Source organism: Venturia canescens, chromosome 1, assembly GCF_019457755.1.
Source record: "Venturia canescens isolate UGA chromosome 1, ASM1945775v1, whole genome shotgun sequence".
NCBI lineage: Eukaryota > Metazoa > Arthropoda > Insecta > Hymenoptera > Ichneumonidae > Venturia > Venturia canescens.
In genome coordinates this window covers 17,760,936-17,783,547 of record NC_057421.1, presented here as the reverse complement: position 1 = coordinate 17,783,547, position 22,612 = coordinate 17,760,936, and the positions used below count along the sequence as shown (strand labels likewise).

The following is a 22,612-nucleotide window of genomic DNA, read 5'->3' as shown; positions in this document are numbered from 1 at the left end:
TGTGAACATCTCGATGTTTCACGAGGAAAGTGGGAGATTCAGTTCTGTCGTGGGGTTTTGTCCGTCGCGATTTACTATTCTTCTGTTCTGCACGACTTTAAAATTTCTATTTGACTCGGTTTGATTTTTATTAAGATTGTTGAAGAAACGTTTACGAGTATCAACCGTCGTTGCAAACTGTAAGGTGGTCGAGACACGACGCGACGTTTGAAACGTTCGAGTCCAACGAAATGAACGAAAAAAACATTCGTGATTCATTTTATTTGATGAGGTGCAAGTTGAAAAACTATGAATTGCAAATTCAGCAGGAAACGAAATTGAAGAATTACTGGAATTATTGGCTTTTCAAAATCATTTCGTTGGACTCCAACGTTGCAAGCTTCAGCGTCATGTTGAGACTGAAGTTATCATGCGGTGCTTTTCAATTGTAAGAATTTAACAATTGACCGATGCTTTCACGAATTTTTAATCTCATTTATAATCGAGATAGAAATATTCGTACTGTTTCATCGAATTGCAACAGCAGAACGAATCGGAATTGGAGCGAAAAAGTGAAGACTGCGCAGTTATAAAAGCATCCACGACTAGCGTCTCTAAGAACTCAGAATTTCGTTCCATTAACCGTCGCGATCAACGAGACCGCTTATAACACGAAAGTTTCACGTGCCGCGTATTATTTGGAGGGGTGAAGAGAACGCTCCGTTGCAACGTTGTTACTGACCGCAAACGCAATCTCCTCAGTATCGCTTCACTCGAATGAAACACTGTATAAAGACCACGAGAAAAGGACGAGTCGAAAAACGGAAAAAGAGATGAAAATATTTGGAGTTTCTAGATTGAGAAGGAGAAAAGAAAGTCGAGATTTTTCCATGGTGCAACAGCACAAGAAGAAGAAGAAGAAGGAAAAGGAGAGAAAAGGAAAAGCGGAGAGTCGGAAGCTGCCTGTTCATGTTGGCTTTTGGTACAGGAGCTAATATCACACGGCTCGCCACACGAACACCCATAAAAGCGATTATTGTCCGATGATGGCTCTCTCGATAGCTCTCGGGTGCACACACAGGCAGCAGCCGGTACACACCGGATGTCAAATCTCTCGACCTCCCCCGCCTGCCCCCATTTTCGCCCCTTCGTCCCTCGCGCGTATTCTCCTCCTTTTGGCTTGAACGCGCGCGCTCGGCTACCATTGAGGAAAAATCGTCTCGAGGTAATTGGTCCCTTTGAACCTCCATCTCGTGTAGATATATTACGTGTAATTAGATAAAAACCTGACGCGGCTGCTTCTTCTTATTACTTTTTATCGTATACCAACTTTTTTAATCTCTTTTCTCTTCCTAAACGCATAACAATTTATGAAGAAACTTTTGCTACATTATTTTTTCATTGAACCATAAAAAATATTAAACCGCTCTACGCGTATCTAGCTTTTTCATCGAAATTACAACGAAAAATATTGACGATCCCCGAATTTTCATGGTAAAAATAAAAACCATTTTTTCATTGATTCGTAGGCGATATTGGAATCGGGAACGACAGTAAAAATTGACCCGGTGCTACTGCGATTCCTCGCGAGTTGACTCTTGCTTAATTGCTCCAAATCGGGGTATTGAGATCAGTAATTCTTGGCTTCGTATCACGTTTTAACTTAAAATTGACGAAAAAGAGGGTCGTTCCTTATCGCACGAGGAAATCAGTTATGAAATCAAACTGTGCAAGCCATCAGATATCAAAGCATAATTAAATGATAAGACACAATTAAATCGAATTTCTTAGCACTTTTTTCGCTGTCATGATCGACACTGTTCTTTGGAGGGGAAACGAGATGTTTTTTCAATTATGTGAGATGCGATAAAAAGTAGAAAAGTGGCATGAGTACAGTGGAATTGAATAGGATAGAAAATGAAGAAGTACGAGAAAGCCCCTTCGGAGGCGAGGATATCCTGAGTGCGGGCACTTCTTATCTCTTTAATAATCCAAGTCGACGCCGCATGGCAGATTTCCTTCCTGCAGGATGGCAGCTTGTCAGGATCACGCCGTCCCATCTTAATCGTTCTTTTCTCGACTCCGCCACGAAGAAAAAAGTACGGAAGCTGCTGCTCTGTTGCTGCTTCGCCGACGTCACGATGAAAATTTCCAAAGACTCTACCCCGTCCGACGCTCCAGGGGTTTGAATTCCACTCTTTTCAATCCGCGCTCGCATATCTATACATATATAATGATCGCTAATGTTTCCGGAGTCGTAACAATGCGCCAATTAAAATGAACGATATTGCATTCATGAAGCGTCTTGGCTTGTTCGCGCCGGGACTTTGGAGACTTGCCAAATATACGAAATCCATTACGAGAGCTACCAGCCACTTACCACGTTATTGAATTTCCGTCAATGTCGATATACCCCCCCCGACGCTATTTTACAACGGGATTAATCATAGTGAGATCGAGACTTTCAATCTTTTATGGAGCCGTTACAATTAAACGATTAAACGAACTTACTTGTAAGTGAAGTTCTATCGTGATTGTATGAAGCGCCTCTTCCGAAGAGATCAAACATGTAGTACCCCTAGGATGCACCGATGTCACCACATATTTAAAGTCTATATAAACTTTTTTACGTTGTTTGGTTGCCTTAGCAACCCGCTCTTTACCTCATATTTTAAAGTGTTGCCGTAACTATTGGGAAAAAACTTCAGATATTATTATATAATTCTGAATCTGGGTAATTATTGGGTGGGAGTGATCTCTTCGGAAGAGGCGCTTCATACAATCACGATAGAACTTCACTTACAAGTAAGTTCGTTTAATCGTTTAATTGTATTACGCGCCTCTTCCTCGAGATCAAACATGTAGATGTTTAAAGTCAGTTATGGCAACTGAACTAAAGTAGATAATCCGTAATAATCTGTCATTTCATTATTTATTATGAACTGATTACAACCAATTATAATTAACAAAAAACAACCAATTAATCCTTCATTCCCTCCTATCAAGAATGGCTCTTGCAAACGCATCTTTATTTATTGAAACATTACGATCATAAAATTTCGCAAACGTACTAGATTTAGATGTCCACCCTGCTGCTTTCTTGATAGCATCAATGCTCACTCCTTTTCTTTTCGCAGCCGAAGTTGATGCATGTCGTGTACTATAGGCATCGAATATATCGACGTCCACTCCACTTTCACCGAGTGTACTCTTTATCCATCGGCTTAATGTTTGACTCGAAACTGCCTTAAATGGCTTTTTTGCAGATATAAACATTCTCGTTTCAATTTCACGAATGCGTTTTGTTCTTGTAATGTACGTTTGGAGCGCTGAAGCCGCGCATATATTTTTATTTTCATAAAAATTCGGAATAATTAACGTCGGTTGTATTCTATTTTTACCCGACGTCTTAATTGTATCTGGTATTTTTATTTCTATTATATTATCCTTCTGTTCAATATTTCTTACGTCAATAAATGATAAAGTTTGCATACGTTGACCCGTGATTAATGCAAGAAGTGTAACGAGCTTAAATCCTAATTTTTCCAAAGGCATTTTCTCATTATCACCCCATTGGCACACGTGATCCAAAACTATTTGTGGATCCCATGTTGAATCATATTTTGGCTTTGCTGGGCGAACCTTTGAAATAGCTCTGAAAAATCTTTTGATACGATAATCTTCTCCCAATTGAGGACCATGGAGCAGCGCAATTGCTGACCGATATGAATTTAACGACCCGAAAGATGCATTATTTTTATACTCTTGTCCGAGAAAACTAATTACTTTTGGTACATCGTCTTTGTATGGATTAATCCTCAATCCTTGACAGAATATCCACCATTTTTTAATACCACTATTATATTGTTTAATTGTGGAATCCGAAATAGACGATATCATAAGATCTATCACTTCCTCAGGTATTTCTTTTTTCTTGAAGGCTTCCCTGATAGCGTCCCGACAACCAGGGTAATCCTCTCCCACAGTGGGTGTTGTTGTCTATTTAATGATTGTAAAAGATTAATATTTGGCTCAATATAATATGGTTCACTATCTAACATTGCCATATACAATGGAAACCAAGCTTGAGCTGTCCAATATGGCACCACAACAATTCCTCGACATTTTTCAAATTTGATTTTTTCCAATACTCGTAAAATAATTGAAAAAGGTGGGAAAGCATAGAAGAAATAATTTTTCCATTGAAGCGTAAATGCGTCGACAGCAATAGAATCTGGATCTCTGAACCAAGACACATATTTATCACATTTTGCGTTTGATCTTGTGGCAAACAAATCGATGTCCGGTTGCCCAAATCTAATTACAATCTTCTGGAACGTCTTACGTGTTATTGCATATTCCGTTTCTGGTTCCAACCGTCTTGATTCAAAATCTGCTTCTATATTCTCCTGAGATTTTATATATGATGCGAATATCCAGATACGCCTCTTTTCACACCATTCCCAAATCTCTTTAGCTAATTTGCTTAAACCTCGAAGTTGAATTCCACCCATTTTATTTACGTAAGCTATCGCAGTCGTATTATCTATTCTTAATAATACATCACAATTCGTTAAATTTGAGGCAAAACACTTGAGACCAAAGAATACGGCTAATAATTCCAAATAATTAATGTGATATCTCTTGTCACGCTCATTCCAATGACCGTTAGCGCGCTTGCCTTTACAATATGCACCCCAACCCGTATTTGATGCATCGGAAAAAATCTCGATTACAGGTTTGAATTCTTTGATCGTAACCTTTGCTGACATAATATTATTTTTCCACCATAATAAATCGTTTTGTAACCGATCAGAAAGTATCATCTTTCTCTCATAATTACCAGAATTTTTCTTGAGAGCTAAAAATTTTTCTCTTTCAAAGTCCTTCATATGGACCCAACCATATTTTAAGGTTGTACAACACCATCCTAACGTTCCTATGAATCCTGCAAATTCTCGGATAGAACATTCTTTTATTTTCCTGAACTTGTTAATTTGTTCAAAAATACCATTTCTCTTTTTTTCCGGTAATTCTATTTCCATGTACTTGGAATTGTAATCTAAACCTAGAAATTTTTGTGTCTTGGATGGAAACATTTTGCTTTTTCGTTCATTAATTACGAAACCGAGATGCTCTAGACAAGACCGTGTCTCAGTAAGATTTTCTAAACATGCACTATAAGTGTTACCCATTAAAAGAATATCGTCCAAATATATCACCGAAAAATATCCTCGTTCTCTAAGGTAACTCACTACGGGTTTCATAATTTTTGTAAAAGTGTACGGAGCTGAACTGAGGCCAAAAGGTAAACACTGGAACTCATAACAAACGCCTTCAAAAGCAAATCTCAAAAACTTTTTGTGAGCCTCTGCGATTCCAATTAAATAATATGCGTCTTTTAGATCGATCGTTGCTAAGAAACAATCTTTTTTCATCATTCTTTTAACTGTTTTCCAGTCTTCTAATTTAAAATGATCTGTTTTCACGAATGTGTTAAGGCGTTTAAGGTTGAGAATAAGCCGATGAGAACCATCTGGTTTTGGTACCAAAAAAATGTTTGATAAAAATTGACCTTTCATTGGATCGCATTTTTTAACAACTTGTTTTCGTATGAGTTCACTAATCTGCTTTTGAATTAATACTTTTTCTTCACCAGACCACTGAGGTTCGTTTGGTGGAACTGGTTGTGTTACTATACCAGTAAATGGAATTTTATACCCATCAATCCATCCCAAAATTGTTACATCAGTTGTAAACTGTTGCCATTGCTTCTTAAACTCTCTTAACCTTCCCGCTAGCACACTTACATCTATCGCCGTTTGTGTCGTTCCGTTTGAATGTTCCTCGATGAATTGCGGTTCCGATAATACGATCCCTTGTCTTGTGTCTTGTTGGTTGGTCTTTGCCCGCTCACCCTTGTATTTGGAACCATCATCTTGTAACGATAACTTCGGGCCGGGCTTCTGAAGTTTTTTGAATTTTTGTTTATTTGATGTTTTGTCGTTTTTGTTGTTTGTTTGAAATCTTGTGCAGATCGTTGAAGCGCTTTTGATGTTTTTACTTTTTCTTCAAGATCTTTCCCGAATAACCATTCATTCGTGACTGTATCCTTCAAGGTTTCTCGAATCGAAGGACTTATGTTCCTCAAGATCAAACTCTTACGAATCTCCGTTTCGTCATGTTGAAGATCCGCGAGAAGATTGGCCGTGCTACTTAAACACTCTAAAAGTATCAATTTTTCTGGACCATCCCCCTTAAGCACAAGATCTAATGCTCTTCCCAATGCAGCCAAACCGGTTCCAATTTTTGTCTGAGTTTCCACAATTCGTTCATCTCTTTTTACAATGTTAACTTCCAAAGAAGCTTTAACCTCCAAATTTAATTTAGGAGGATCAATAATTTCGCAATTTTTTGGTGGAGAATATTTCTTCAAAATCTCTGATCTTTCTTCATCTGGAAGTCCTTTTTTAATAACATCTTCCCATCGACTGGCCAAACTATTATGAATTGGCGGCGCTAATGTTCTCTCTTGGATAAGACGTTTCCCAATAAGCCCAAGAACCTCTGGTTCTAGAACGATGTCATTCGATTGTGTCTCTGCACCTTCTTCTCCACTCGTCAATGAATTTTTTCTTTCTTCTGCATTTAACACAACAACCTCTTCTGTTTCATCATTCGCGTCCTCTTCAGATCTCATCGAATTTCCGTCAGATATATCGTCCCTGCCCGACGATTTCGACGAACGCTGGTCTGCAACGCTTTTTTCGTCGCTAAAATTGTCAGATTCTCTCGAACAACGTCGCTTTCTTCCTAGATAACGAAAAAATTGAAAAAACTATTCAACAACTTTCATTGTTTTACAGGTTAAGTCTCATTTCGAAATGTACATCACATATGTAACCATTTATTACGATATACGAATTCATCTGTGTATATTCTCTGCCGGTTGTACCGACCAGAGATAAGTATACCATCATCAAGAAACTCTGTAAAATCTCGGGACAGTTACATTGACCGCCCTGTCGTCTGTATTAATACACACGTCAATCTTTTCACTCTCTCCGCCGGTTGGACCGACACGAGAGGCATCACTTGACCCAAATTCACCTATATCTTTTATCAAGGTTAATTCTCTCTGCCGGTTGGACCGACAAAAGAGTTTTGGATTCGTATGTGATTTCAAATTCCAAATCTGCGTACGACCATTCGAAATTTTTCTCCGCCGGTTGGACCGACACGAGAAATGTCATTCGTAACATATCCTCCTTTATGTTTTCCACACAGGTTAATTCTCTCCGCCGGTTGAACCGACAGGAGAGCTCGGATTACATGTGTGATTTCGTATACCAAACTTATGTATACCAAACTTATCGTATAATCACTCGAATTCTTTATCTCCATTTAGACACGCAAAATATCGATTCACACAATCGATTTCTTTCTACTTACTATGATTTTTCGAATGTTTGTGTCTACTTTTTTCTCTCAATTTCTTATCCAATCGTTTCATCAACATCCTCAAATCTTCTGCTTCTCCTGACGAATCTTCAGAATCTTCTGAATATTTCCTTTTTCCCATATTACGGATTTTTTATTTATTCGCTTGTGGCTTAATCGGCACAACGAAGAAGAATGAGGTAAAGAGCGGGTTGCTAAGGCAACCAAACAACGTAAAAAAGTTTATATAGACTTTAAATATGTGGTGACATCGGTGCATCCTAGGGGTACTACATGTTTGATCTCGAGGAAGAGGCGCGTAATACAATTGCTTAATCAAATTAATCGATTTCAGCCACCGATTGCATTGAAAATTCGTTGCATTTTACAAGCTCATCGAATTATATTTTCATGAAGCTAAATACCTTATATTTTGCTGGCACTTCCAATTTTTTTTTGCTAATCTTGAACACTGATCATTTGATAATAATTATCAAGCCACGTCTTATGACATTTTACAAAATGTCACTGTATACATGAAAATTTGAAGGGTTTCATGACCGTGCATATTTCGAGGGGTCTGTATTGGATTCTTTTTATTTTTCTTACAAACAATTTGTTTAGTCGTTTTATTTTCTTTTTCAATTTTATGACGAGCTTAAAGATTTTTTCAAGCAAAGGAACTAGTCTGAGCTGAAAATGTTTAAAAAAAGTTGTGAAAATCTTTGTAATATGTAAACTGCCATGGAAACGAACTTCGCAATGAATTAACTGCACACATACAAAAAATATGAACATTACGCCGTTTTTTTTACTGTTTCTGACACTTGCATGATTAATTGACGATTCCTTCAGCCTACAACTTATTAATTCCAGGCTCAAAGTAGCAATATTTAAAAAATGTAAAAAAGCACCGCTCTATTCTCGTATTAATCCGAGGGAATATCATAACGAGAAAAAAATAATAGCCGCACTTTGTTCGCCGCTTGCCATTAAATAGGACGTCAGTTCCAACAAACAGAGGAAATCTGTTATCCGGGTGTAAGCGAGACGGAAAAAGCACTCAGTCTTGGAGCGATAGCAGCCCTTATGATCCGAGTGAACCGCCCCCGTTTCTCGTTCGGGGAGCTGTGCTGCTCGGTCGAATTTAGTCTCGATTCCACGGCGATTTTTGTCGAGAGAGCCTTCTGCAGCCTCGCTGGCAATTTTAGCCCAAATACAGAAATATCAAAGGATATCTCTACCCTGAGTAAACGGCGGAGAGTCTCGAGCTAATTTTGCCCACCACCATTTGTATGTCGAGAACCAGCAGTTGTGATTAATACGCAATCGATAAAAGTGCCTTACTCCAGTAACGTATGCGCGAAAAACAATGCACAGCATTTATCGACTAAAGGATACGAATACGATAAAAATTTTGTAACTTTGAAGCCTAAAAAATTGGGGCACAACAAAATCAATTTTTTCCATTCGCAGAAGTTTCGTTTTTCAAATGTTCCTCGAACCAATTAGAAAAAAAGACTCCCTCACCCATTCGAAATCCGAGTTGAACATTGTGATTAGCGGAATTTGGTAAGCATTCCGTATTCGATTTCGTGGAGTTACAATCGAGAGAGCTGGCAGCTTGCCAAAAGTAATGAGTACCGGGGCGACTAGAAAGGGATGGAATTTGAGAGCTCATCACTACGAGCTTGATAAGCAAGATATTTATGTAAGTTCAGATATCACAGCGTAAAAACCAAGGCCAACATCAGTTTACAGTCATGCCCAGGGTTGTAACAGTGCAGAATATCCTTACATACACTCGAATCTTGTGTACGCAGTTATACGAGAGTATACGTTGGTTGGATGGTCAATCTTGCGGGCAGACCCCGTATTTCCCACGGATCTGAAGCTGACACACGTTAGACAGATCGCCCATTATGTAGGTTTATGTTTCACTACGTTCGTGCGCATGTGTCTTTGTTATATGAATGTATACGTTCACGTTAGAGGATATTGAGTTTCGAGGATTCCATCAGTCAAATCAATTTGTAGCCATTAGCCAACATTATATCGCAGTTTGCTTTCGTATTCCATTTCCAATGTACTCTGCTTCAAGAAATATTTGTTGATTCGATGCTACGCGATATATTCCGACATCCGATTGGTGCTGTACCACGAAGCAAAATAATCTGCCTTTCAAAAAAATTTCGTAAAATCTCGATGAGATTGGAAAATTGATTTTCCGCGGCGAACTGATCGGTTCGTTTATGCAAGTCATCTAATCCTGTAAGTGGGAGTTAACGAATTGGAAAACGTGCCAGGAAAGGATGGAAAATCCATGAAAATATCTTGCCACTCATGTTCACCGGGATCTGACGCGACATCGAAAGAAAAAACGTTACGATAATCATTCGAACAGAAATTTGGTACAAATTTCCTTGAACAAAATATGAATAAAGGCACAGGCGAGATGTCGGTGTACCGCGCAGTATTTTTCTTCAAATCTGTGCCCTCACGTATATATATCCATGTACATCGTTCCAGGATAAACCGGTATATGATTCCAAAGTTTGTGGTATTATGATCCAAAAGCTCTGTAGATATTAAAAACAAAAGCTGCCTCTTGCAGGGCATAACATGAATATAACGCTGCGGCAATATCTTGCAGCTTTAGCCGTACCTCGAAGCCACTACAGGAGTCAGATAGCCGTCACCAACTCGCGCTTCTCTCTCTCTCTCTCTTCCTGCCTCTCACACACACATACACACACACACACACACACATTCTTTCTTCCTTGCTCCTTCAAGCAGACCTTCATCCATTATGGATTTTACTCTGAGAGACGTAAGCTCTCCCGCCCCTCTCTTTTGCCTTCCGCTTTTCGGCCAGGCGTGCTTGGCTCTAAAGGCGGTAGCTAAGAAACCATGAATATACAATACCCCTCTCTGGCGTGAGAGAGCACAAGGCTTCACCATCCTATACATATATAGGAATTTACCGTACAGACTTCTCCTTTGTGGATAAACTTTAATCACTATGGCGAGCTGTTTTGCGGGGGTAAGAGTGCGAGAGTACTTCCTCTATCTTCATCTCTTGATGCCCGCTAGTGCAAGTTCTTCTTCCAAATATTATTTTTCGAAGAAGCTTATTTTTGACGTAGACTTTAGTACAGAGCGTGACTTGATACTACGAAAAGTTGAGGAAACTTCATTAGGAAACAACGATCAATAATTTTGGACGTGATTAGCGCTGAGCGTTACACCGTCCATTATTCTGCTGGGATATATTTGGAAAAGTACTGTCGTGGCTGCGCTTTTGGCCACCTCAATCGCTCCTCGTACCTCGACAGCCCACATTTTTTCGTCCTTCTTTCCCCGCCACATTTTTCATATTTTTTTATAGCTATAATCAAACGGTTGCTCCTTTTATATGGTTGAGAACAGCTCGGGTTATAGGCTGCGATAAATATGTGAGGAGATATCTACAGGTATATCAATTTTAAGGAGCTTCTTTCGCCGAATATAGACGAAGAGTATTAACATGAGAATTCGGAGAAGTTTCTCGTCCCCCACTCGTGATATTCGTACGTGCTACCGCACCCTGTGGCGAGGAGAACCTCGGGAAATAGGTGTGTGAAGTTTTTTTATGTTTGATCCGACAAACTGCTCCAAGCACTTTGCAGAGCTTTCGCTCCATCCCGCATATCCGCCATAGAGAACGCCGTATATATGTACCCATACAAATATACGATGGACCCTCCAACTCCATTTCACTCGCAGGCTTCGTTTCTTCTCCCACCCCCGACCGAACTCCGGGGTACCCTCAGCACCAAGGGGGTAACTTCTGAGCTTGACGTCATAATCGATCGCCTTTTATTAAACGAGTCCGGGATGGATGATAACAACCCATAGTCATACTCTCTACTTCCCTGGGTACAACATTATGTCTTAACAAAGTTATCCGAGAGGTCCGAGGAGATGCTCTCGAAGTAACGAATCTCCGTATATACTGCGAAAAAGCTCGTTGATTTCTTATTCGTTCCTCAGTTTTTTGAGGCATCATGAAATTCTTTGGTAAAATCTCGAAATGGAGTCTCGTACCTGGACTGAGAAAAAAAATTGTTGATTCAATAGCGATTGATGCGTTATTGGAAGACTTTTCTTCATTTAACTGCAATGTTTTCGCGGAGATGATGAATCTGCAGTTTGATCTAAAACTTTTTTTTCGGTGTGGAGGTGTGAAGATTTTATGGTCGTTAGATTTCACTCGATGATTGACTTCATTAGAGCTTTTGTGTTGGAATTTTGGTGTGAAAAGGGAAAGTGGAAGTTTGTATATGGGGATTGCTCAGTACTAATTCTGGGCAGACAAAAAATCGTGTGAAGAAGCTGGCAGAGCATAAATGCTAAGCGAGTAGTTTGTAAAATGCATAGTCCTAAGATCAGATTCTTCTAAAATTATGGATGGGCTTCCTCGGCTGGTGACTACTCCCCAATCCAGCGGTAGTCAGCCGCTCAAACCTGCTTCTTCCTTTTTGGACGGGTATAGTTCTGAGGCCGACGTCATAATCGATCGTCTTTTATTAAACGGCGCCAGATGGCGACGCTTGCGGGGCGCAGGGGAGAGGAGAGCTACGACGGAAACACGCGGCTCTTCGTTCTCGCGTCGTGAAGCTTTGCACAACCACTTGGAAGCTCCTATGAAAGGGGTTAGTTTGCTGTTGCGGGCCCGTATATGAGGGGTGAGTCAAACGATGAACCACACTCCGAAGGTGGCTGGAACGGCGTCGGCGTCAGCCTCCTTCCGTCCCACCGTCGCGCGACTCCGCTCTCCTCATGGTGTCACAGCCAAGGTAGAGAAAGTGGGAGTGTGATGAAAATCTTCTGGATAGTACGAGAGGGTGTCGAGGCTGCAGCCAATCGTTTAACGATTACCCACTCGCGCTTACTCTATAACGCGTTTCAGATGTCATTATGCCTGGTCCACATGATCCATCCGGTTCGATTGCTCCTTCCAGTTCCAACTATTTCACGCGCATACTTCATTTACTCTAATTTTTTGAGGGGATCCTGCTTTAGAAAGTCAAATAATCGATTCTTTTCGGGAATGTTTTTAAGGTAGACGGAAATAGCTCAGCATAGCGAACTTTTCGGTATAGTTTCGTGGATATTTCAAGAGTAGAAAAACATTTTTTTAATGTGAGGAATACTAACTTGTACATGGTTTATATACGCAAAGTCTGATTGTCGAAGTTTCTCAGCTGCGTACGATGTGGAGATCGCAATTATTGTCTGCAACAAAAATTCCAAAATTTTTTCCATTTTCATATATTTTCCTTCCATATGAACCTATAAAAAACCGAAAAAATTGCGAAATTCTATATTTGCAGCATGTCGAAGTGATATTTTTATTTTTTAAAAACATTATTTTTTTCAAAGTCACTAAGAATATAGAATTTCGCAATTTTCTCGGGTTTTTGTAGGTTCATATGGAAGAAAAATATGTGAAAATGGAAAAAAAGCAGGGCCTCCCTTAAAACGGAATAAACTTTCTCCTTCATTTCTCGTGATTGTTTATGCCTGTCTGTGGTTTTCCAATCGGAATAAGTACCGATTATTTGTTTTTCTGCACGCTGAGGCACCCTCTGGAAATAATGACTTTATGCGTTGACTTTGATGCGAAAGTGGGCTATAACTACCACACATTTTGTTACTTTTGATAGTTTTCTATGCTGCTCGCTCCGTGCCTGCGTCTGACGGATCAATCAATCAGCGTTACTCGGGCGTGCGTTTGTTGGAGAAGGGAAAAGAAAAGAACGTTTCTAAGCAAAAAGCAAAAGTCAACATTTTTATAAAACTTTTTTAATTCTTAGCATGCGCTCGAGATTTTCTTCGGGCTATAACGAAGTACGCAATCCGTACTATAAACAAATTTGACGTTACATTAATTCATTTTGCCCCTACAAAGGAAGCTGGAATGCATTTGAATCATTAAATTCTTGATACCTTTTCGAATTCAATCAACGAAAATGATTTTTCCCATAATAATGGAACAATGAATTGGCTATTTCGTAAAATACTGTCCAGAAATTTCTTAACTTGACATCTAAGCACGAATGAATGTTCTTCAAAAATACTTTAGCAATTCACCAAACGTCAAGATGGTCATGAAGGCTTTTTCCGTTTCATTTTCCCCGCATGAAGCTTCATTCAAAAAATTACGAGCGTCCCCTGGTAACGCGTGGTCACTTACGTTTCTGTTAAGCAGGAACAAATAGCTGGAAAACTACAATGTACATATATACATTTAAGCATGAAACGAATGAGAGAGAAAATGAATGGCGCGATGGTGGTGAGTCGAGGTGTCAACAGCACACGCCCTCCCCAGTAGCCGAATGAAAATTCGAAAAGCAGAGCAGTCTCAACACACCAGCAGGAATGTATGAAATCAATCAACGACGACTGAGGGGTCCTGCGACTGCTGATGTCTGCTGAACTCAACGTTTTGCTATTCCGGAAACAAAGACTTTGCGACGGAATGCTGATGCAAAGATCCCCTCGAAGGGGTGCCAAAATTTCCCCAGGCTGTTTTCTCCGCTCACGCATTGACCCTTTGAGATTCGACCGTGTCTATATATGTTGCATGGAAATCACACGCAACGCTCAACAAGCTCATAAATACTTGGAATTTCATGAAGGATTATTCGCTGATGAGCACACGAAAATATACGAGAGAACGTGGGAGTACGGAAAAGTCTGAAAGCTTGGTTGTACGATTTATCGAAATTTCAAGCAATCGTTTCGAGAATCAAGTTCACATAAAAATTGAGCCGAAACAAACGATTACTTTTATTCTGGAAAAAATCGTTATCAATTGCGATGTCAAATATTTGGAAACCGAAATAGAGCGAATCATGGAAATTGCAAATATGGAATCATGGAAACTCATGCCTCCAATTGTTTTCGATCAATAACATTTGCTACGAATATGTTTTGAAAAAGTGAAAAACACGAGCGCGAAAAGGATCGCTTGGAATTGTCCTCGCGTATCGCTATTCTCGAGTTTTCGTGTTATTGTTCGTGAGAACGCGTACGTGAGCAGACACGAGATATGGAAATATGTTGAGGGGAATTCGCATACTGCACATTTACATTTCGATACACGTGGCAAAGGGAACGAGAAGCTTCTGAATATACATAACTAGGCTTGGAATGGTTACTAGACCATACGCGCGGGTGTGCATATATATATTCATCCCGTTCGAGTATAGAAAGAATTCAATTATAAAAAGGTACCAGCAGGGCATGCAAGCTGGATTACGAAACCTACTGAAATTGATGAAACTACGAAGAAATCAACTGCAAGAAAACTGGAAATCCTTGTCAACAAAATAACGAAACTTTGCTGGTCGCGAATTTTCTGAAGAGATGTAAAGAGAAAACGCGATGTTTGAGAATCAACGAAGTATGGAGGAGAAGATTAAAAAGACATCGAAATTTAGGGAGAAAGACGATTAAAATTATTACCTTGAATAAAAGGCCCAAATTTTGTGTGGCGACACAAACATTCAATATTCGCGATGCCTATTGAATTCTACCTCAAATATATTTTGCTTCAGCTGAAGTACGATCGATTACAACATTAAGGGGGTCTTGCTTTAGAAAGTCAAAAAAATCGATTGTTTATAGGAATTTTTTTAAGATAGACGGAGATAACTCACCATAGCGAACTTTTCCCCGTGTAGGAAGGAAAATACGTGAAAATGGAAAAAAAATTGGAATTTCTGTTGCACACGATAATTACGATCTCCGCATTGTACGCAGCTGAGAAACGTCGACAATCAGACTTTGCGCATAAACCATGCACAAATTAGTATTTCTCACATTAAAAAAATGTTTTTCTACTCTTGAAATATCCACGAAACTATACCGAAAAGTTCGCTATGCTGAGTTATTCCCGTCTATCTTTAAAATATTCCCGAAGACAATCGATTATTTGACTTTTTAAAGCAGGACCCCTCCTAGAGTGTAAAAAGATACGTTTAAAAACTTTTCTAAGGCCTGAGGATTTGCTTGGTTAAAATGAATTAAAAATTCTCAAGTTCACTCACTCATTAGATATTTGGGCACACATTTGTCTGAATCTGAACATTCTGACGTGAAATCATATGAGATTTATCAGTGAAAATATCGCAAGTGAAATGTTATCTATAAAAGGATGTATGAACGCGATATCCAACGGTTTCGTACGGTTGCTGCAACATTGAATTCCCCATGGATTCGTTCCCCTTATATAAATACACATATAGGATGGTAGTCCGGAGCAACGATTGGTGATAGGGCGGGACCCGGCTGTTCCGATTGGATCGAGGGGTGTAAGAGACGATGGTAAGGCGCGTGTGCCTTCAACCCCCGCAAGATTGAAATAAACCCCGGTCGCGAGTATACCCAACGGAGCGTTTAGCGAGCTGTAATCCCCGTTTAACTCCCCTGTCATATTCCTCTCGATATCGTTGCCCGTTCCGTCCCTCCGATTTCCGTTTCATCCGCCGCCACCACCGCTGCTGCTGCTCCCCCACTCACAACTCTTGAAAATTCCATCGGGGTAACTCTATCGGCTTTCTTTTAGCGATAAAGAAGGCAAAAAACCGCACGCGATAAAGAACGAGGGACGATGAATTTTTATTTCACCCTTAGCGATTCGCCATGAGGAAATAATTTCCTATCTTATGAAACGATCGTTCTGCCAAAGAGGATATTTGAAAGTTTCCTCTTTTTTTTTTATCCAATGAAAGAATATTGGCTAACGAAAAGATAATTGATGAAAACGTTCTGAGCCATTGAGAATATAGATTTTCAGCGCCGAATGTTCCTCCGTTTCCGATTCACTAGTTATGGAACCGTCGAGATTGGTTTTTTAATCTTTTTCAAAATAAATTTATCCGAGACGAAACGAATATGGAAAAAGAGATTCTCAACGAATCTCCATCGCGCCATGCGCTTCCCGCTGTTCTCAATTAACCTTTTGTACGCCTTTGTTCTCAGGTTAAAATATGGTTTCAAAATCGTCGAATGAAATGGCGAAACACGAAGGAACGACAACTACTGGCAAAGGGTGGTTCCCGCGAACAAACGTTGCCCAACAAAAATAATCCGCATCCCGATTTGAGCGATGCCGATGGAGAAAAACCGCGAATCGATTACAACGATCCGAGCTCACCATCGAGTTCGAAAACACGGGAGGACTGCACGGACAATGAGGACGAAGAGGAAATAAACGTCACGTGATAAGATCGCTGCTCGATCTTCAGCGATGGATGTTCTAAATGAAAAAATAAAATATCTGGAGTCGCGGCAGCGACTCTGAGTCAAGTACATTTACGAGTTGCTGCCAGAGACTCTTTACCGGAGCGATAGCGTTTCCAATTTCGTAATTAATGAAGGGGGAAAAACTGCAAAAACACAACTGACCCAAACGCTGAGACGCGACGAGATAATTCGATATTACACGGAAAACCGAGTCGTGAAATTTTCACTTTCGTTTGACCTAATGAAAATCTACTGCTTCGAGGAGAAAGTCAACTGTTGAGAAGAGGAAAAAAATATTCGAAATTATTTCGAATCATGTATGATATTGTAATTAGAATTGTGGGTGTATCTATATCGTCGCAACGTGTCTCCCAAAAATTATCGTAATGACAGGTTGTACTAGTGACGTAAATCTCTATGATCCCGTGAGGTAAAATAACCGATCGTTATGACTAATCGTGATTTGCGAACCAGGAGATACCAAATGTAATTACTCATCGTGATAAATTATACATAAATTCTATATATATTATATATAAATATAAATATAAATATAAATATAATTATTTCGTGTAATATAACGCAATAAAAGTGTCTAAACAAACAGTTTTTACGTATTCAATGTCATTCGTAATTTGAATATTTTTACAGGAGCATTCGGACGTTTTGTACAATCGATCACGTAGATTTTATTTCATCTTCATTCAGTTTTAAAATTTGTACACACGGATCGTTCTACTTAGTAAGAAACGATAAATTTCTAACAAGGAATGAATCTGTTGGAAGATTTTTTTGATTATCTCCTCTTTGAAAAGGCATTTCGCTCATAAAATTCAGTTCACGTATCTTCGATAAAATGGTCTCAGATTGGAATTTACTCACGCTCGTTCAAAGTTTTTTTAGAGGTTTCACAAATTACGCTTTCGTGTTATTACATTAAGAATTTTCAGATTACTCGTTGACCCGAGTGTTTTAAAAAAAGAGCAGGAATTTGCAAAAGTAGCAGAAATGAATTCTACAAAATATTCATTTTTGTTCGTAATTTTGAAAACTCGAAATCAAAATACTCGAAATGGTGCTTCGTTTTTCTACTGATTCAGCTCTCGAAGTCCAGCCTTAAAAATTATTTTACAAAGAGCTCTATCGATATTATATTTTATATCGATTGAGCCGGATTTCTTTGCCCAGGGTCATATTCTGTTTACAATGATCGGTAACATCTATTTTGCAAACCGAAGTTGGGGAATTACAGTGCTCACCGTCGATAAGTTACCGGCGAACAATAAAATTGATTTTCCCTCGTTTCGGAATATAAAAGAAGGTCCTACCCATAAGGAATCCTCTATTTCCAAACGAAGGCATCGTCATAATCAGTTTCTTTTATTTTAACTGCTCGTTCAATGATAATTCACCACGAATACGACGATGTTTGGGCGGAAGGCCACTTCTAACTTGTCGGTTGCTGCTTGAACAGTTTTTGGAGGTCTGCAACTTTGTCGTTAGTGTTACCCTTCCCATTCAAATCCGTCGGTCGATCGATCCTTTTATCATTTTTAACGTTGAGAGGAATCGTCTCCATCGGTGGCGATCTCATTAGCAAATCTTTTTCACCAACCGGGTCCAATCCTTTGCTCCATTTTTGCAACCAATCGTTACTCGACACCTGGAACAACAGTAGCAGATACAACGAAAATGTTTATCATCAACTTTGTGGTTGAATATACTGACGAATATCTGAATCACGATTTCCCCTTAGCGATGAAGCTTTTACGTAGATTTAACAGTCTCGATTCCACTATTTTCTGTTAGTTACTCAAAATCTCTATCAAAGCGTTCATCGTTTCATCGCTCATTCGAAACGATGAATTTATAACATTCGAAACGTCGGTTTTGAGTAGAGCCAGACTTTTTTACACCCCTTTTTGGAGGGTTTTTTCAATCAGACAAGAATTTTGATTACTTTTGTCATGCTTTTTGAGAACATAAAAACTAATCGACTCTCCCTCGATCATTTGATTGATTTAAGGGGTTTCGATACAATGGATACAATGTTGTGATGCTAAGTCATGTCAAGAACAAAAAAATTCCAAAAATTTCAGAATTCGATAAAATTTGGTGATGGTATTCTTTAAAACCAAACTCGACGATACGTATTTTTTTTTTGGATTTTGTTTCTACACAGTTATCGAGTAATCAAACACGAAAGATCACGTGTACAAGCATAGCGTTTCAATATATATGAGTACACATTTCGGATATAAGAATTCTGCTTTAATGCTTAATTGCTCGATATCTATGTAGAAGAAAATTTTGAAAAAAATGTTGCTTTTGCACTTCACGTTGAAGAACGTTATCACGAAATTTAATAAATTTCTCAACATTTACTAAAATGTACCGAAACTCCTTAAAGATACTTTTATTTTGATAGATGAACCTTTTTGTGATCGAGCTTTTCTCCATTTACGAGTTTGATTTTCGCCAGTTTGTCCTCGAGTTGTTTCATTTTCGCCAACTCGTTTTGAATCCTCATCTGTGTTTGATATTTAGCAACAGATTGGGCCCATGGTCCCAGTTCTCCTCTCATCGCGGCTCCGTAAGTTGCCTGATGGAATAACGGAATACCGATTATTAGCATATAGAAGAAATCAAAATTGTTTGCGGCGGTTACCCTTTGACGTGGCATTTTTCACGAGAAAAATTCTAAACAAAATATCGGTTTCTCGATGAGTCGAATACATTCGCGTTCTCGCCGGACGTTCGAGTGTAATTTTTGAAAAAAAGCGAAATTTACCATCCTGCGTCTCTTCGATTCGGCATTGCCAATTGCTTCTGTTTCTTTTTGAGGTCCAAGTTCGACGAGAATCTGGAAATCGGCATGTTCCCCCAGCCTGAAGCCGACTCCGACTCTCGAGTCCGTTCCTAGCGTGTTTAGGAGGAGTTTTACGTTTTGAAAGTAAAAGTAAATACCATCGTAATGTTACGGAGTCTTGCGGAATACGGCAATTTGAGGTGTATGATTGATAGTTGACATCGAAGCGTCACGCGAACGCCTCAGCATTTGATTAAACGTATTTTACACTACTGAACTTTTGCATCCGTACTGACAAAACAGTGAAAGTGAATAGTTCATTATTTTCTATGCACCGATTGCTCTCCGAAATAGTAATAAAACGAGGAAGCTTGCTGAGAGACGCGCGAATCTTTCATCTTTTTTAAACCACCCAGGAAAACTCAATTGCAACAAAAATCCATCGATGCATACGGAACTCGCGATTTACCTTTTTTTATAGGTGGTATGTTCGAATAGATGAGAGAAAGTATTGTCGGAAGTTCTTCCGGAATAATGAGCGCGGTCACACCTGTAAAATAATCGTATTCTTCATTGGCGATCGAATGACAGAGAATTCTGTGATGAAATAGTATCTGCACTGGATCGCAACTAATCAACTGGTACACGCGCTTCGATTTCTTCATACTCACAGTCGTAGAAAAGCAATAAGATGCTGATTCTTATGAAATTAGTATTCATGATTGTTTCAGGGTTTTCCGAAGGCTCCAAAAGTCAGAGTTTCATTCAATCGTGACGACGCAGCATGATCTAGTTTCTTCTGCAATCGAATTACCAGTTTTTATTGCATTCGATTGAACGAGATGCGAAGGAAGTAACGAACGGTGAGAATGCCCACAGCAGTTGATCAATGGATCGTCAGAGACGAGTTCACTTCGAATATTCATGAATTTATTAACGTTTTACAGTCATTTCACAAGCCCTCGGCTATTTTTGCAAAAAATCAACGTTTTTGTATCTAGTGCAGGAGCCTTCGATGCACCACGAGCGAAACCCTTAGAAACTCATGCTCTTCGCCAAGCAACATAAAAAGCTTGCAAAAAAGTCATCATTCGCTTTTTTTAAGGATAAATAACGAATAGAAATGAACGGCGTTTTTCCCTCACGTGTCATCGAACGATCGTATCGTAAATTTTATAACTGGCACGATTTCTAAAAGAAGCGTTGATTCTTGATTGAGTTTTTAGACGTTAAATTTTACGACGGTTGTGGCAATGGCGGTATGAATTTTAAGTACGCATTGCAATACATGCAGATCGCTGATTTGCTATTGACAACTGGTGCATGAGCGCGTGCAAAGTTTGAAGTTCGCGCGGGCATGATCAAAGTAGCCAATAAAAACCGGCGGAGTTTCCGTGATTTAAAAATATAACGAAATGAAAATGCACCATGTTTTGACGAACGGTATCGTTATCCGGGATTTCATTCGGCAATTCCTCCATGCGACAAAACACCAAAATCACTGTAATCCTTCGTTCAATCGTGCTTCGCCGAATACTAACCTGCACAAAGGGACGAAAAGTGATCGTGGCTTGTAGCAAAATCTTTAAGGCCAGTGTAACCCGGAGTTTTTTCCTTAAACAATATTACACATTGGTGTTCGTTGAACCGTACTAAAACGATGGAACGATTTGTCACGATGTGCAGTCGTCAACTAAAGAACTTCGACGGTGCGTAAAGAAGTCGAAGAAGATATTTTTCAAGTGAAAGGAGTCGATGGGGACACGCGGTTGGGATTGAGCTATCGAGGATCGAGGTCAACACCATGAAACCCGCGAGGTCCGTGCGACGTACACACACTCACACTTTTCAGTCGCGCGCGACTCTCTCTTTACCGATTTGTGCTGCCCCCACTTTACCGGTACTTTTGTATGAGATATTCATTTTGTGAACTCCTCGAGTCCACGTTTCTTTGCTCACTTTACGCGCGTATACGTCCTCATTTTTTTCACTACCTTAAAGATATGGCTAACGAGATATTTGAAAACAATGGGATTCCGTTATTGTGGCTGCATCTACGACTGGGAAATCTTCAAGTGCAATGTCGGAAACGAACGAAAATAAAAGTGCTGTTACTATATTCGAGCTCGATATAATCATTCTCACTGGTGTGTTCGACCTTGCGCCAATGATCTTTGGTCGTCGAGTCTTCAGGGATAACGCGACGACACATTCCACGACTGGAAATACCTTTGAGGCTCTAGTGGCTCGCTGAATTTATGGAAGTTATGAAGTGAGTGAAACTTCATCGAGCCCTTTTTTTAAGTATCTTCTACCTCCTTGGTCGTCGAGAGAGAAGTTCTAGATTGCACGAGGAAGTCTTTCGTTGATTGCAATAATTTTCTAAGAAAAATCCGTTGCACGATTTCGGTCAAACGTTAATCTGATAGAAGGATTTTCATTTTTTTTCAAATTTATTTAACAAGCTTTTTGAACGATCGAAAATCGCAGTTCAGAAGTAACGACGGTTCGAGACAAGCCAGTATCTGAATTCAAGGAACACGGAAGTGGCCATTCCCGTGCCTGTCAATTTGTCGATCAATTATCAATCCACGAGATTATACGTAGGAATGATTATTGGCATCCGTTATAATCTCAGTATTTCCGTAGAATTAGAAAAAAAAGTTCAACCATGTGATTTCGAGGTGGAATTCACTCTCGCTGCGATGTACGCACGAACGGGGAAGAGAAATAGGTTCGGCTAGTAAAAGGGAAATCAGTTTGGAGGAAGACAGGATGATTGTCCGGCGATTACATTACTTGCACGCGTTTCTCGTCTCACTCAGTTGGAGAACGCTTCGTAGTTTCGTAATAACAATAATGATAATGCTATATTGCCATATAAAATGCTAACATAAACGTCAGTTTTCTTCCTCCTCGGATCGTTGTGTTGACGAGTAACGAAAAGAGGAAAATGATCGGAAGAAAAATGTGGTTTATGCACAGTCAGCAGTATTTGTATTGAGCTTGACGTAATTTTTGTATTTTGACGTCGCTTTGTTCATTTTTATTTTCCGTTGAATTCGTAAGGAATTTAACGAATATTAAAAC

General features: G+C 39.5%; 2 protein-coding genes across 3 annotated transcripts in view; one reads left to right on the top strand and one right to left on the bottom strand.

Moving 5' to 3' along the window:
* LOC122414135 (uncharacterized) overlaps positions 1–17,113 on the top strand; it is a 30,760-nt gene extending 13,647 nt beyond the window's left edge. The window contains exon 4 of the mRNA XM_043425043.1: positions 16,450–17,113. Within this exon, the coding sequence (XP_043280978.1) occupies positions 16,450–16,692 (243 nt within the window). The 3' untranslated portion in view covers positions 16,693–17,113. The remainder of the gene's footprint in view (positions 1–16,449) is intronic.
* A 125-nt stretch (positions 17,114–17,238) lies between these two features.
* On the bottom strand, positions 17,239–21,349 carry snsl (snustorr snarlik). Of its 2 annotated transcripts, none has more exons than XM_043425065.1 (6): positions 21,064–21,349; positions 20,194–20,434; positions 19,992–20,072; positions 19,505–19,632; positions 19,148–19,315; positions 17,239–18,376 (listed from the first exon to the last, which is right to left on the bottom strand). In XM_043425065.1, the coding sequence occupies exons 2-6, from the start codon at positions 20,240–20,242 to the stop codon at positions 18,161–18,163; spliced, it is 642 nt and encodes a 213-aa protein (XP_043281000.1). In that variant the 5' UTR covers positions 20,243–20,434; positions 21,064–21,349; the 3' UTR covers positions 17,239–18,160. The 2 variants fall into 2 exon arrangements, with proteins under 2 accessions (XP_043281000.1, XP_043280992.1); XM_043425057.1 differs by having other exon boundaries at positions 17,249–18,376; positions 20,194–20,321; positions 21,064–21,346.
* Positions 21,350–22,612: the final 1,263 nt, after the last annotated feature.

What these genes read in the sequence shown, in the direction of transcription:
- snsl (XM_043425065.1), bottom strand. Translation starts at nt 20,242, where the DNA reads ATGAATACTAATTTCATAAGAATCAGCATCTTATTGCTTTTCTACGAC. An exon ending in CATACCACCTATAAAAAAAG is followed by an intron (nt 19,633 to 19,991) that starts GTAAATCGCGAG and finishes TAAACACGCTAG; the next exon opens with GAACGGACTCGAGAGTCGGA. An exon ending in AATCGAAGAGACGCAGGATG is followed by an intron (nt 19,316 to 19,504) that starts GTAAATTTCGCT and finishes TTATTCCATCAG; the next exon opens with GCAACTTACGGAGCCGCGAT.